Genomic DNA, 14,735 nt, shown 5'->3' with positions numbered 1-14,735 from the left:
GAAAAATCTGTCAGGAAAATGCTCCAACCCATTTGCTTTCATAGACTCAGAGAGAAAAACAACCAGGTAAAGAAATCAGAATAAAAGAGATGAGTTTCTCTTACAGGACAGAGGTAGAAGATACTCACCCAACGATAACACACACACACATCCATTTTTTCCCCTTTTCAATTATAATTTTTTAAGAGAGGACATACTTTAAAGAGCCCTGAAAGGCTTGGTTGTGGAGAGAGGAGGAATTCAGGCTGACTTCACAGTGTGGGGAGCTCAGCATGCTAAGTTCAAGGTCTTCCTAACTAAACCGGAGATGCTGACAAAGTATTACATACTTCGGAGATGCCATTAAAAACTCTTCTGCTCAGCTTTCTTACTTTATGACCACAACTCATATATTACAATAATAATTTCAAAGAAACCCTCCAACTTTTAGGAAAGGCTGAGCTGGAGCCAATTTCTCATGTATACCAGAAGGTCAGAAAAGCCATGCAAAGGCATTCCCTCTCTGCAAAGGGGATGAACACCACCTAAGTAGCCCTCACATTACTATTCATCTAGAAATCTTTCTGTTTTGCAATTAGCAAAACATTAAGGAGTGCTTTACAATTTGTTTTTCTTTATGACCCAGAATTCTGTAGCTGTAATTATGGGGGGATTCCATTCATTCTGCATAAGCAATTTTCTAAAATATATATAGTATTTTTCCGCTACTGCAATTCAACAGCCATTTATCAAGACCAAGCCAAGGGCATACCAAGAGAGGAGGATGTAATTTAGGGAGACAAAGCTCTACTTGGCTATGGGTACAAGCCACCCAGGTGCCCCTCCAGAATTCTGAGGGGCTCTGACTCTTCTCCCTCACCCACCAGAACCCAACCACGCACCAAGGCCAACTAAATCCCTCCAACCCCCAAACTTCTCTCCTTCTCCACAGCTCTCAGAGTGACCTTGGACCACCAGCTCTCCTGCATCAATGCACACAGCAGCCCCATCCCTGGTCTTCCAGCCTCTGGATCTCCTCCCACCACTGAGTATCTGAAAGGAAAAATCTGACTACCTTACTCTGCTGCTAATACTTTTCCGGTCTCTCCCCATGTAGTCTCAACGTGAAGGGGATCTTAGGTTCTTCACTTGTGAAATGAAGAGAGGAATGCTTCATGGGGTTGTTGTGGGAATTAAACGGCATAATGTAAACAAAACCATTTGTTTAAACGAAGTTGTTACATTAAAGGAAATGGTAATTTACCAGACAATTCAGTAATTCAAGTGGTTAAATATAATTACTTGAATAATTAAACGAAGAAGTTACTACATTAAAGGAAATGGTAATTTACCAGACAATTCAGTAATTCAAGTGGTTAAATATAATTACTTGAATAATTGAATTGATGTAATGTATTATGTCAGAGGCTTGGTGGATTTATACAAAGCTGTAATGCCAAAGTGGTGATGCTGATGTCTCTGTACACCACGTATCAGCCGTTACGTCCGAATCAGTGCTTAGGTGGGAAATGTGCCCATTACCCAGCAGGCAATCAACGATGTCCAGATGATAGTTTGGTTATAATTCACATGCTAGCTCTACGCGGACAAAGCTACACAGCCCTGATTCTTTTTCTTGGAACCCTATCAGACTACAAATCTATGTCTTTTTCAAAAGATTTATCGAACACTGTTTCTCAACTTCATGGGAAATCAAAGTGAAATGCAAGTACATCCACAGACGCTTCTCAGGGCAGAAAGTCTCCAAACAGAACAATGAGCTCTAAAGTAAATATTCAACAGCAATAAGTAAGTGATAACCAGTTAGCACCTAGTGTGTACCAGCTGTATTTCAGGATTGGTTGGAGTTTTGTTAATCCTGAGACAATTCTGAGCCATCGGGGACAAGTTTTGTGTCCCCGAATGAAATTAAACCTGCAATGTAGTAGGTATTCGATTAAAATGGAAGCATAAGACCAACTTATTTTGGAGCCTGGGTGGCTCACTCGGTTAAGCCTCTGCCTTCGGCTCAGGTCATGATCCCAAGGTCCTGGGATCGAGCCCTGCGTCGGGCTCCCTGCTCAGGGGGAAGCCTGCTTCTCCCTCTGCCTCTGCCTCTCTCTCTCTCTTTCTGTCTGTCTCTCATGAATAAATAAATAAAATCTTAAAAAAAAATAAAGACCAACTTTTTTCAAAGGAATTGACACAATAATGAAAATACGCAGTGCATAAAATGTTACGCTATTTGAAAAAGTTACAGTTGCTTAATAAATTCTATTACAGCTACCTTGGACTTCAGGAAAGTTTGTTATGAGCTCAACATCACTATCAGGAAAGGACACAAAACTGGCATTACTATTCAGAGTCCAGTTAAACAGGCATGTAGGAGGTAAAGGTAAAAATAGCTAAACGTTATTTTTTAGGAAAAAAAATAAAAGAGATGGTCTTTTTTTTTTTTTTTTTTTTTACTCATTTAAGTATTTGATTTGCAAGTCAGACTCTGATAAACCCACAGGAGAAAGTTCTATGAGAATTTTAGTATGGATGTTTCCCCCTTTCCCCTGGAGAGATGGGAATAAAAGCATTTTCTTTCCTCTGCCAGTGCCAGAAGGAACATAAGATACTATGTGGAACTCGAAAAAGAGAACAGATGGCTGAGTATATGACTTTTTTCCCCACTATCAAACTTTGTGTCTGCTTTCTCCCTGAGCTGCAAAAGTACCTCTCTGGAAGTCTCTGTCTCTGCTCTGCACCTTTTCCAACATGCCCCATTTCCTGCCTGTCCCCCTCTCTTCCCTCCTATGGACACGGGCTGACTTCCCCAAGCCAAGATCCCAGGCCTACCTCCCCCTCCGACTTTGAAGTACATTGGCTACATTCCTATGATGGCAAACTGCTAGTAAGTTGTTATCTACCCCCCTGGAAAAGTGCAAAATGTAAAAACAGGAGTTTGGAAGAACAGAATGCAGAAAAGTGGCTCAGTCTACATCAGGCTGATAAAAGCTAAAAAGATGTTTCTGGCAGCATCATACAGCTGCTTTACGGTCTCCTAAAACAGGAGCGCTGAGTCTGGATTATTATATGATATGCTTAGGTGAAACACTGTCTCGTTGCCTTGCTTCAAAAATTAAAAAAAGAATCCTGCCAAAACGTAATTCTGTTGTTTTGCCTCCCATGCAAAGACTCACCAGGAAGTAGACCCACCATATTGTATATTTAGGTTACTGACACGGTGGTTGCTTGTTCTGTTTTGTTTTTGAACTTGATTTGTGCTTGAGGTGCCTGCTAATTTTGCTTTGTGTTCTCTAGAGCCTCGGGGTTTTTTTGTTGCTTTTTAAAATCCCATTAAGTTTTGGAAATTGGCTGGAACTGATAAACAAGGAAGAACAAAGTGACAGGCCAATTTCCTTATTCTTTCTCGGGCATCCATTTCTACTGTCAATTGATAGTTCTTTAAGGATTTTGCATTTCTTCCCTCTGAGTATCACTTCATACGTTCATTCTCCACGGAGTGAAAAACGGTACCATAAAAATTGTAATTGAAAAATGATTCATTTTTACCCTTTCTACGATGTAATGATACATGCCAGTTCTTACGTCATTATACTTGCTTAATGAACATGAAATAATACAAAATTATTGGAACCAACTCTATAACATTCAAGGGACATTAGCAACATTACATTTATAAATTTAGTAGAAAGAACAATATTTTACAATTCTGACATATAAGTGAATGTGTTGTGCTAAAGGACAAAAAAATCTTGTATTCTGTTTTGCTTTTCTAGATGATTAAGAAATAGAACTAAAATCTTGTCATTCATTTATTCATCCAGCTATGCTACATGCCAGCCACTATTCTAGGTGCTATGGATACAACTGTGAACAAAATAGGCAAGAAACTGCCCCTGCAGGGAACACACAATTAACTACGCATCCTTGAAAATCATGGTTGAAATTGATCCTCAAGAAATGCATTAAAAAAGCATTCCACCAGTTTCCAGGGCAGAAGCTCTTTCCTGGCCCACTTCCTTCATCGCTAGGAATGCCCACTTTCTAAGGGATCAGGGTAGATTTATAACCCACTGCAAAGCAATAACAAACAGAATGTAGAAAATGGAAATCCTACCATTAATAAATATATAGATTGTAGATTCTGTTTTCTTCTTCTTTGAAGCAGGTATAGATAGATATTTGCAGCTATAGAAGCCAGTGTGGTTTGCCTGAGCCGCGTTCAAGGTCAAAGTACTGCAGAACTGTTTGCCATTCCTTCCACAGGCAGATTTAGTTATGCTCAGCCTTTTGCTTTCCTTTCTCACTGTTTCAGGCAAAGACCATGAATGGGCTGCTTCCCCTCTGCAATCACAGATAAGAAAACAAAACACAGTTAGGCCTAGGGCCAGGTCCTAAGCACCCATTTCATTAGGAAGCGCTATTCTGAGGGCCTTGAAATGTAGTCCTCCTCTTCTTTACAGAGAAGCAACACATTTAGAAGGCTTTTAAACAACTTGGAAGAAAAATGCAAAGATGTTCGTTCAGGGCATCCCTTCCCTGTTTCCCTTCCAGTGAGTGAGTGAGTCTCTCCTTGTGAAGCTGGATACATGTGGCTTGCACTTGGCAGCTTGCAAGAGACCACATAGATCCCCACCTTTGTTCTCTGAGAGGCGACCCTTCTACTCTGCCAGGGAATGATTTTGCCTAAGAAAAGTCAATCAGGTTATCCCCAAGCCAACACAGCCACTTACCTACATTTGAGATACAGTGTCTGGCCTGCTTGCATGACGTGCTGGGTGCCTTTTAAACTCAGCTCAGGACCTTTTAATTTTGAACCTGAACTAGATCCTGGAAAACAAATTTTAGAAAAGAATTATTTGCAAATTGCCTTCTCATTTTTTTTTTTTTAAGTCATATCTTTCCATGAAGGTAACTTTTAATCTTTAACTTACTTGCATCTGCAAAAAGGCATGTGTAATATTAAATTCTCTTAATTCACAAATTTTTTCTAATCCAAGCCTCGTTCACAAATATTGTATGTCCTATTTTACCAAATGACTTAAATAATATCCAAAACCCCATTGATTTAGAACATTAATAGATTCAAACATGTTTCTAAATGCAGCCCCATGTTAAGAATATAAAGTAACATTAAAACTCTCAGGATTAAATGTGTCATTCAAAACTGAACTTCCACCATGGTGGATCATCTGGTCCTACAGGCCTAGCTGAACTTCTTTTCCAAATACAAAGTACAGAAACTTCCTGGGTTCTAGACATAGCTCAGTGATTAGTAAGGCCATGATATTTTGGGCGAGTCATTTCTCTTTCTGAACCAGTTTCCTCTTTAGGAAAACCAATTATAGACCAAAATCAGTTTTAGAAACCTTTTGGTTTGTCTTACATAATCTCCAAGTTCCCTCTATAATGGAAAGAAAAAAAGGGAACTATTCACCCCTACGTGACATTTGACAAGCGTACTTCACGGGAAATGTTGTGAGATAATGAGATAAGTCCAGCGAAAGTGCCTGGAAATCTACACATCTCTACACAACACGATAGTAATATCCACCCTAGGGACTCTGTGTGACACTAGCCAAGCCACCTGTCTCTCCAGAGCTCAGTTCTCTTATCTGTAAAATGAGAGACTGGGCTAGATGACCTTGGATTTCTCAGTCCATTTCTGACATTTCCAGTCCCATGATCCTTGGAGCCCTGCGTGCTATATAGAGGGTGATCCTCTCCTGAAGCAGCATTGGGCATGGACTCATCACAATAAGTATCAATAAGGATCTCTCCCGCCTCTTCCCTCCCTCTCCCCCTCCTCCTGCAGAGGCAGCTGCAGATGCCTGGCAAAAAGCAGGAGATCAGGGGCCCAGGATTAGCAGGGACAAGCAGGAGGGGATGGATATTCTTAGAAGAAAAGTTAAGCCAATCCTGGAGTCAATCTTTGGGAATACTTTTTTTACTTGAAAAATAGGTTCATGCAGTGGAATTCAAGATAGAAGACTGAGCTGAATCCTCTAGGCTTTTATGTTAGATCACAGATCTGTGAGATGAGATACACATGTCAAATTCCACGGTTAAGTCTAGCAGTGCTCTCTAGCGTTACTTGTGGGTCCTAGTATCGCAAAGAAAACTAGACTCAGTTTAAAAATCTGCATTTGAAGCTTAATTTCTCCATTTACGAGCTGCATGACCTTAGCCTTCCTTCATCGTTGCTCCTTAGTATCCTCAGGCGTAAAACCGGAAAACCCACGATCTACCTTGCAGGTGTGGTGTGTGGATTCGGCGCTGGGTCATCTAAGTGATGGTGCTGCCCTGATGTGGGACAGATGCCCAGTCACTGCCATCTAGCAGAACTGCTTCCCCCCACTTCTGCCAGAGAATATTTTGCTGAGATATAACTGCAAAGACATTCCATTAACTTAATCTGCATTTCTGAGGTTGCTGATGAAATAAATTAATGCAAATGTAACTTTTATACACAATAGGTCCTGGTATCAAATTACTGCTAGGAAAAAAAATGACTTGATATTAACTAATTCAAATTAAAATCACTGTTTCCTATAGATCCAACTGGTCTATCAAATAACCCCAGAGAACAAGTCAACCCATTCAGGTACCCAGGGACGCATTTGGTATTTTATTCATCTTGAGGAGTTTCCTAAGGCAACAGAGGGCTCAACATCAGCGATCCATGAGAACACTAAGATTTTCTAAAGCCACAGCCAGGAACTGATAACACCTATCCTGAAAAAATTTCCAGGCCAGAATAGTTTCTGCCCTTCTTTATGGCATGGAATTCTGGAGATTTAACTGAGTAGTTGTTCATGTGCTGGAAAAAATCCAGCAAAGTTTCCTGCGGAAAATTCTGGCACGATTTAGAGAGATCCCTGTGGTTTATGCGGAGATGGTGTGCCTTCTCATCCAGGAGAAGCCAGGGGAAAGAAGTCGCCCTTTTCATGACATGAGGTAAACCCCAGTGCCTGCTGGGTCATTTCCAAATCATATGAATCTTTATCAGCACCCTAGAAAACCAATACTCCTGACCCTTATCAGAAAGAAGCTTTGACCTCAAAGAGCCACCAAAATCACAACTGAGGGGAGTGTTATATAGAGAAGATCCCCTTAAAGAATACGCCATCCACACTCTCCTCTCTGCACTCCCCATTCCATCCTCCCACCAAAAGAAAGCAACACAACTGAGCAGTTAAATAAGACACAGAAAATAATAAGAGTTATTGGAAAGTTTAGGGGGAAAATGCTAAGAAAAATATTTTGCTATATCATTAGTCTCCACTGACATCAATGAATTTTGCACTCGGAATGAGAAAGCTAGATTAAAGAAATTGATTAAACAAAGGAAAGGAGAAGTAGAAGGAAACTATTTCCAAGTAACTGGACACTGTGAGTATACCATCATTCTTCAGTTAAAAGGAAACTAGAATCTCATAAAGATTAATGGAGGTGCCAAGACTACAGTTTAACAGGAAAACTAATAGGGAAAAAGGAAAGTGAAATATTTATTCCTCAAAAGCTCTAAAATCACATTAGGCCTTAAAACATTTCTTTAAAGCAATTTAATTTTCCATATACCTACCTGAGTAATAAAGATCTGACTAACACTTTTTGAGTGTTTACTGTAGGTCAGCACTTTCTCCATTTCACTAGTGATATACGTAAAAATGTAAAATGTAAATACATACATATCCATATCCATCGTCACACCATATGAAAATCAGTTTGCTCTTCTCAGCAAGTAGCTCAGAGTCACGATGCCCAATTAGAAACAAATCCACAGGATACTTTATTTCCAAGGATGGAGTGCTAGAATTTTTTTTTTTTTTTTAAGATTTTATTTATTTATTTGAGACAGAATGAGAGAGACAAAGAGCACAAGAGGGGGGAACGGGAGAGGGAGAAGCAGACTCCCTGCTGAGCAGGTAGCCCGATGTGGGACTCGATCCCGGGACTCCAGGATCATGACCTGAGCCGAAGGCAGTCGCTTAACCAACTGAGCCACCCAGGCGCCCGGAGTGCTAGAATTTAACAGGGATTCTCCCCTTGTGAAGCTCAGATGGGGATCAGAACTTTCCACTGTTTGCCATGGTAGCCTAAAAGTCTGGTTGAAACAAATTATTGTCCCCTCAGTGAATTAGGTGGTCTGTGAACCACTATTTTCATCAAAATCCACTACAATATACAGCAGTCTCCCCTCATCTGCAGGGACACATTCCAAGACCCCCAGTGTATGCCTGAAACCACAACAGTACCTAATGTGACATATACTGTGTTTTTTCCTATGATACAGTTTAATTTATAAAGTTGGCACAGTAAGAGATTAACAACAATAATGCATAATAAAATAGACCAATTGTAACAACATACTGTAATAAAAGTTATGTGAATGCAGTCTCTCTCAAAATATCTTACTGTACTGCATGCACTCCCCCTTCTCCTCATGATGATGGGAGATGATAAAATGCCTACATGATGAGACGAAGTGAGGTAGATAACATGGGCCCTGTGACGGAGCGCTAGGCTATTAATGACCTTCTGACCTTACATCAGAAGGAGGATCACTTCTTCTGGGCCACAGCTGACCACAGGTGAGTGAAACAATGGAAAGCAAAACCACACATATGGTGGGGGGACTACTGCAATCATGAGAGGCAAACAGATGTCCTTCCGTCAGGAAAATTATTAATTAAATAACAAAACAAAAAACCATGCAGGGGCGCCTGGGTGGCTCAGTTGGTTAAGCGACTGCCTTCGGCTCAGGTCATGATCCTGGAGTCCCCAGATCGAGTCCCGCATTGGGCTCCCTGCTCGGCGGGGAGTCTGCTTCGTCCTCTGACCCTCCTCCCTCTCATGCTCTCTGTCTCTCATTCTGTCTCAAATAAATAAATAAAATCTTTAAAAAAAAAAACAACAAAAAACCATGCAGACTATGAAAGTGGGCTTTATCACATGCTTCTTTATTAGAATAAGCTATCAAGCATTGCGGTGTAATACCCCCGAAAGACCAGTCTGTGTACAAGGACCTAGGTGAACACCAAAACTGGTATTATTCTTGCCTGAATATTTTCTTCACTGTCTGTCTGTTCTGTATTTATTGTCTGGTAGGTGGAAAGAGAATACAACGTTATGACTCGTTGACAAAAATCCCTTCCCTCCCCACACGCCAAACCTCTGCTGGAACGCCCATATACCCAGACGGTTCTAAAACACGACTCTCCATTCCACCCTCGCTTCGTTACGCAAAATGGAGTGTTGTCTTGGATTGCAGGGGGAAGTGGGAGTACAGTTCCAAGTAAATGACGGCTTTATTTTGCAATCAAAGCCAAAGCCCAAATGAGTGAGGCTCTTTCTTCAAGGCCACCTTGCTGGATACCGACAGAACAAACTTTGCTCATAGGACATTAGGAACCTGACGGCCTTGTCTACCATTTTTAAGACTGAGAGAAGACTCTTATGTAGAGTTGGACTAAAAGCATCATTAGAAAATTGTTTTTTATTGACCTAAGTAAAAACAGTGTTCTTATTAGTTGAATACAACTTCAAGACAAACCTCAGTTCCTCTTCCTTCTGGATACCACCCCTTCCTTCTCCGCTACTATATGGAACTCCAAGAGTTATGCTCTGTAAGAAAGGGGCCTTAGCCAAGTATAAATCATGAAACATCTATGTTTTTCCCTTTCTGATTTAGAGTCAGTGATCTCCCCAGTTCAGCTACTAACTGGTTCTGCTGTGGCCATGGGCATGCACTTAAGCCTCAGATTCTTCATCTCCCAACAGAGGGGGATGGCTTCAGATTTTTAGAATTCCTTCCAGCCTAAAAATTCTATGATCCTAAGATTACAGTAATTGATACCAATGTACAAGTTAGAAATCATGTCAAAAAAATTATGACTAATAAAAAGACAAATAACCCAATTTAAAAAGTGGACAAAGGACTTGAATAGACCTTTTTCCAAAGAAGATTTATAAATGGCCAATAAGCACATGAACAGATGCTGGAAAAAGTGCAGGAAAATGCAAATCAAAACCACAGTAAGATACCACTTCCTAGGTTTTATTACATTAAAAGACAGATAATAGGGGCGCCTGGGTGGCTCAGTCGATGGGCGTCTGCCTTCAGCTCGGGTCATGATCTCAGGGTCCTGGGATCGAGCCCCACATCGAGCTCCTTGCTCAGCAGGGAGCCTGCTTCTCCCTCTCCCACTCCCCCTGCTTGTGTTCCCTCTCTCACTGTCTCTCTCTCTGTCAAATAAATAAAATCTTTAAAAAAAAAATACAGACAATAACAAGTGTTGGTGAGGATGTGAAGACATTGGAGCCCTCATATATTGCTGGTCAGATTGTAAAATGGTAACAATCACTTTGAAAAACAGTATGGCAGTTCCTCAAATGGTAAAACACAGGTTAAACACATAACCCAGAAATTCCACTTCTAGGTATCTATCCAAGAGAACTAAAAACATATGTCCACATAAAAACTGGTACACAAATGTGTACCTACAGCAGTATTACTCATAAAAGCCAAAAAGCGGAAACGCTAATGTCTATCAACGATGACCGTATATCCATACAATGGAATATTACTTGGCAATAAAAAGGAATGAAGTACTTACACATGCTACTACTAGAAGACCCTTGAAAATATGCTGGTGCACAGAGGAAAGACCTTTGAGGACACAGGGAGAAGGTGGCTGTCTACAAGCCTCCGAGAGAGGCTTCCGAAGAAAACAAACCTGCCGATACCTTAAATTTGGACTTGCAACTTCCAGACCATGAGAAAATAAATTTCTCGGGTGCCTGGGTGGCTCAGTTGGTTAAGCGACTGCCTTCGGCTCAGGTCATGATCCTGGAGTCCTAGGATCGAGTCCCATATCAGGCTCCTTGCTCAGCAGGGGGTCTGCTTCTCCCTCTGACCCTCCCCCCTCTCATGTGCTCTCTCTCTCTCATTCTCTCTCTCAAATAAATAAATAAAATCTTTAAAAAAAAAAAAAAAAGAAAAGAAATTTCTCTTATTTAAGAACCCAAAACAAAAACGCTATGCTAAGTAAAAGCAGCCCATTACAAAAGGCCACATATTGTATGATTCCATTTGTATGAAACGTCTAGTATAGGCAATTCACAGAGACAGAAAGGACATTAGTGGTGGCCAGGGGCAGGGGGAGGTGGGCGCTGGGGAGTGACTAATACGGGCTATGGGGTTTCTTTCTGGGGTGGTGAAAATGTTCTTCAAATTAGATAACGGTGACAGTTGCCCAGCTCTGAATGCATTTAAAAAGCATCAAATTATGCAATTTAAAATGGTGAGTTTTGAGGCATCTGGGTGGCTCAGTCAGTTAAGCATCTGCCTTTGGCTCAGGTCATGATCCCAGGGTCCTAGGATCAAGCCCCGCATCGGGCTCCTTCCTCAGTGGGGAGCCTGCCACTCTGCCTACTTGTGCTCTCCCTCTCTCTCTCTAATAAAATCTTTAAAAAAAATAAAATGGTGAGTTTTATGGTATGTGAATCCTACCTCAATAAAACTTAAAAAAAAAAAACTTATGACTAAAGTTATCACAGAGATAAGTGGAAGACACAGAATATGGAACTATTTTTAACTTTGCTGCCACACATGATCCCATCAGTATTAGATTTTATTTATTTATTTATTTATTTTTTTAAAAGATTTTATTTATTTATTTGACAGAGAGAGACACAGCGAGAGAGGGAATACAAGCAGGGGGAATGGGAGAGGGAGAAGCAGGCTTCCCGTGGAGCAGGGAGCCCGATGCGGGGCTCGATCCCAGGACCCTGGGATCATGACCTGAGCCCAAGGCAGACGCTTAACGACTGAGCCACCCAGGCGCCCCCAGTATTAGATTTTATACTAGTTATTTTTTCCAGCTTAAAGCTTTAGAAGGCTGACTTTTGAGAAATCATTTTTCCTTCATGCTCGATAACATCACTCTTTATGTATTAGAACTTTTACAAACATATTGCAAAAAACTCATTGTTTCCCCAAATTACAACCTTTTAAATTTAATTTGATGTTAATTTTAAGTCACTTCTAATAGCATACTTTGAATTTTAACTATTTAAATTGGAATTCTAACAAACTGAGTCACATTGAAAATTATGTTGTTAGAGCTCTCTGAATAAACCTATTGGTGTTTCCTTTTATATTAAAATTGATCTCTGATTTGTTTTTTTTAATGCAAAGCTTTGTATATTAGATTTATTTCAAATGAGATGCATCTGTCTTTGATTTTGCATACCACGTTTTCAATAGTACATAATCCTACATGATAAATGACCTCTTTATCTAAGTATAAATCCCCAAGTATCATGTTTCCAAAATTTGATTTTAAGACCATGAGCCTTTACCAAGGTTGTGTGAGGTTAATTAAACATAATTCATAATAAAAGAAGATATTCTTTCCCCAAGATGTAGGTTATTAAAAGCTTAAGTCTCACAGACTACATTTTATAGACTCTTTCTGGTTGGTGGCAAGGCTGAGAGAAAGGTTAAGAATGCAATTGCAGGTGAACCAAATTTCTAGAACCTACCACAATTTGTGTTTGGGCTGTTAATTCTTACAGTGCTTCTAGTGCTTAATAAAAAGCTAAATCTTGGTCTCAACCTCTGTGTTGTGCCTCTATTATAGTATTTACCAGGTAATATGAAGCATACATTATAACCGAATGCACTATTAGAATGGCTGTCTTAAATGAAGACCACACCACGAGCTGAAAGCGCACACTTTGATGGAGAGCATTATAACGTACGTGCATGTTGCTCTCGTTTGTGGCATGATGGAGAAAGACCAAAGGGTTCATATTCCATCTACCAAGAGACTACATCGAAGAAAGGAAAGCCAGAGGGATTCGCATGGCAGCCGCAGAGCTTGAACGCCACAATTAGGCATGATATTCGTTTTCAAAATGTTATCCCCCCCCAAAACAATTGGCATTGAGTCAAGGAAAACCCTAGAGAAAAAAGGCTGTTAGCCTAAATACATGTACACACCTATCTATTTGGATGCACACACTTTTCTCTCTGCAAAAACACCCAGTTTGTTTGAGGGGTGGGGGGAAGCAGGTAGAGTAGTGAAAGAGGTTTAGGGGGTGTGTTTGAATTGTATTCTCCATTGTTTTAGGCTTTAGGGAAAGCTCTTTTTGGCTGGGATTTGGAAATTGACATGTATTTGGCAATAGCACTGACTTACTGCTGAGTAATCCCTTATGTTGATAAGATTATTTGCAACTTTTGGACAGTCAAATACAGGCTATTTCAGATTAGGGTAACTGTGTTATTGATCTTCAGGGTCCACAAAGCACTGGATGTTGAAGTAGCTGCAGTCCAGCAACCATACATTTAAGTTGTAGAAAGTTGCTAATCCCAGGGACTTGCTTTTGTCCTTTACATCTTTACATGATGTTAAACTCATTATTTCACTGCATGGGCCTGCGACAAGAATTCACTGGCTTCTTGCTTTAGAGTTTTTGCTATTCAAAGTAATCCCCAAATCATTAAATTTGAAATGTCAAGCATCTGATCTCCATGCTTTAAACTAGAAAATTTTAAATAGTCCTTTACATAGCATTTATGTCTTGAATTCAAGTGTAAAAAAAACAAGTGAAGAAATTACTTAAATGTTTAATTTCAGCAGTTGGGGTTGGCATCCCCCTACAGATAGGTTCATTTGAATAATTCTGCTGTAGTGTGTTTGAAAGCTGTCTTACAATTTGTATTTTAATTGTCAGTTGACAAAACCCCTAAATAGCTTTTGCAGTGCAAGGCACAGAGGACACCACAGTATTAACAAGTGATGTGGCTGATGTCTAAAATAATCAGAACTTGGACAGTCTGCAACCTATCCATGCGTGAGTTATAGGCTTTGCTCATTTTTCCTTTATAAAAGTTATTTGTAAAAGAGAAAATTCTGTGTGGTTTAAGGTGTTTGCCAAGAGAAAAGTACTCTAATAACCTCGACATTCCTACTATCAATGTTTACGAGGGGCACGTCTTCAGTGTACCTCTCTGAGCTTTTTCCATGACGCTGGCTTCTCAGAGGGTCATGGTTTAACAGGGCGCCTTCATTTATCATTAGGCCTGTCACCGGGCTACCATCAGGAGCCTACCCTCCCAATGACCTGTACCCATGCACAGCTCCTTTTCATGTGACATCAGAGTTAATTAAGGTTAGTCAGTGAGAAATCTCCTGCTGACCAAGGAGATACCTTTTCCAAAAAAATGCTCTACTCCCACACTGCTGCTCTTTTATTGAACGAGTTCAAAAACCACCTCCGCAGAGCTAACAACAGGTCGTTTCGATATACCATACGATGTCATGAAAGTTATCTGAGTTGCCTGGAGCAAGGGTCAAGATCTGGTTGACAGGGCACGAGACATAGCTTGTAAAGTATTTAGTGGAAAAGTCTGGTAGACCTTCATCTGGTGATGCAAAGGGAGAGGAACAGAAGAATGTTCACACCCTAAAAATGCATAAAGATTTCGTCTGTTAGGTAGTGCTTCTCTATCAGTAGCAGGAAACGCATTACATTTGGAGCATATCACCACGGGCCTCTGTTCCACCCAGTTTTACTGTTCAGAAGAATGTGGGCAACTTGGCCTGATGCCACCTCGTATAAAATGGATCATAACCACCAACAGCCCGCTGCTATTGTTCATGTTGATTCACAAGTTATTTCAGGCCAGAATGTATTCATTTTCAGCCTATGAACACCTAAAATTCAGAATG

At 40.4% G+C, this 14,735-nt stretch overlaps 1 protein-coding gene across 1 annotated transcript in view; it reads right to left on the bottom strand.

Annotated features, from left to right (window-relative positions):
- FLT1 (fms related receptor tyrosine kinase 1) overlaps window positions 1–14,735 on the bottom strand; it is a 174,246-nt gene that overhangs the window by 141,533 nt on the left and 17,978 nt on the right. Inside the window, exons 2-3 of the mRNA XM_035003626.1 lie at window positions 4,725–4,821; window positions 4,109–4,335 (exon numbers count right to left, since the gene is read on the bottom strand). Coding sequence (XP_034859517.1) covers window positions 4,109–4,335; window positions 4,725–4,821 — 324 coding nt within the window. The remainder of the gene's footprint in view (window positions 1–4,108; window positions 4,336–4,724; window positions 4,822–14,735) is intronic.

This window comes from Mirounga leonina, unplaced genomic scaffold (genome assembly GCF_011800145.1).
Source record: "Mirounga leonina isolate KUSES-001 unplaced genomic scaffold, KU_Mleo_1.0 Mir_127, whole genome shotgun sequence".
NCBI lineage: Eukaryota > Metazoa > Chordata > Mammalia > Carnivora > Phocidae > Mirounga > Mirounga leonina.
Note: the sequence above shows the minus strand (reverse complement) of the source record. Positions and strands in the feature narration are given on the sequence as shown.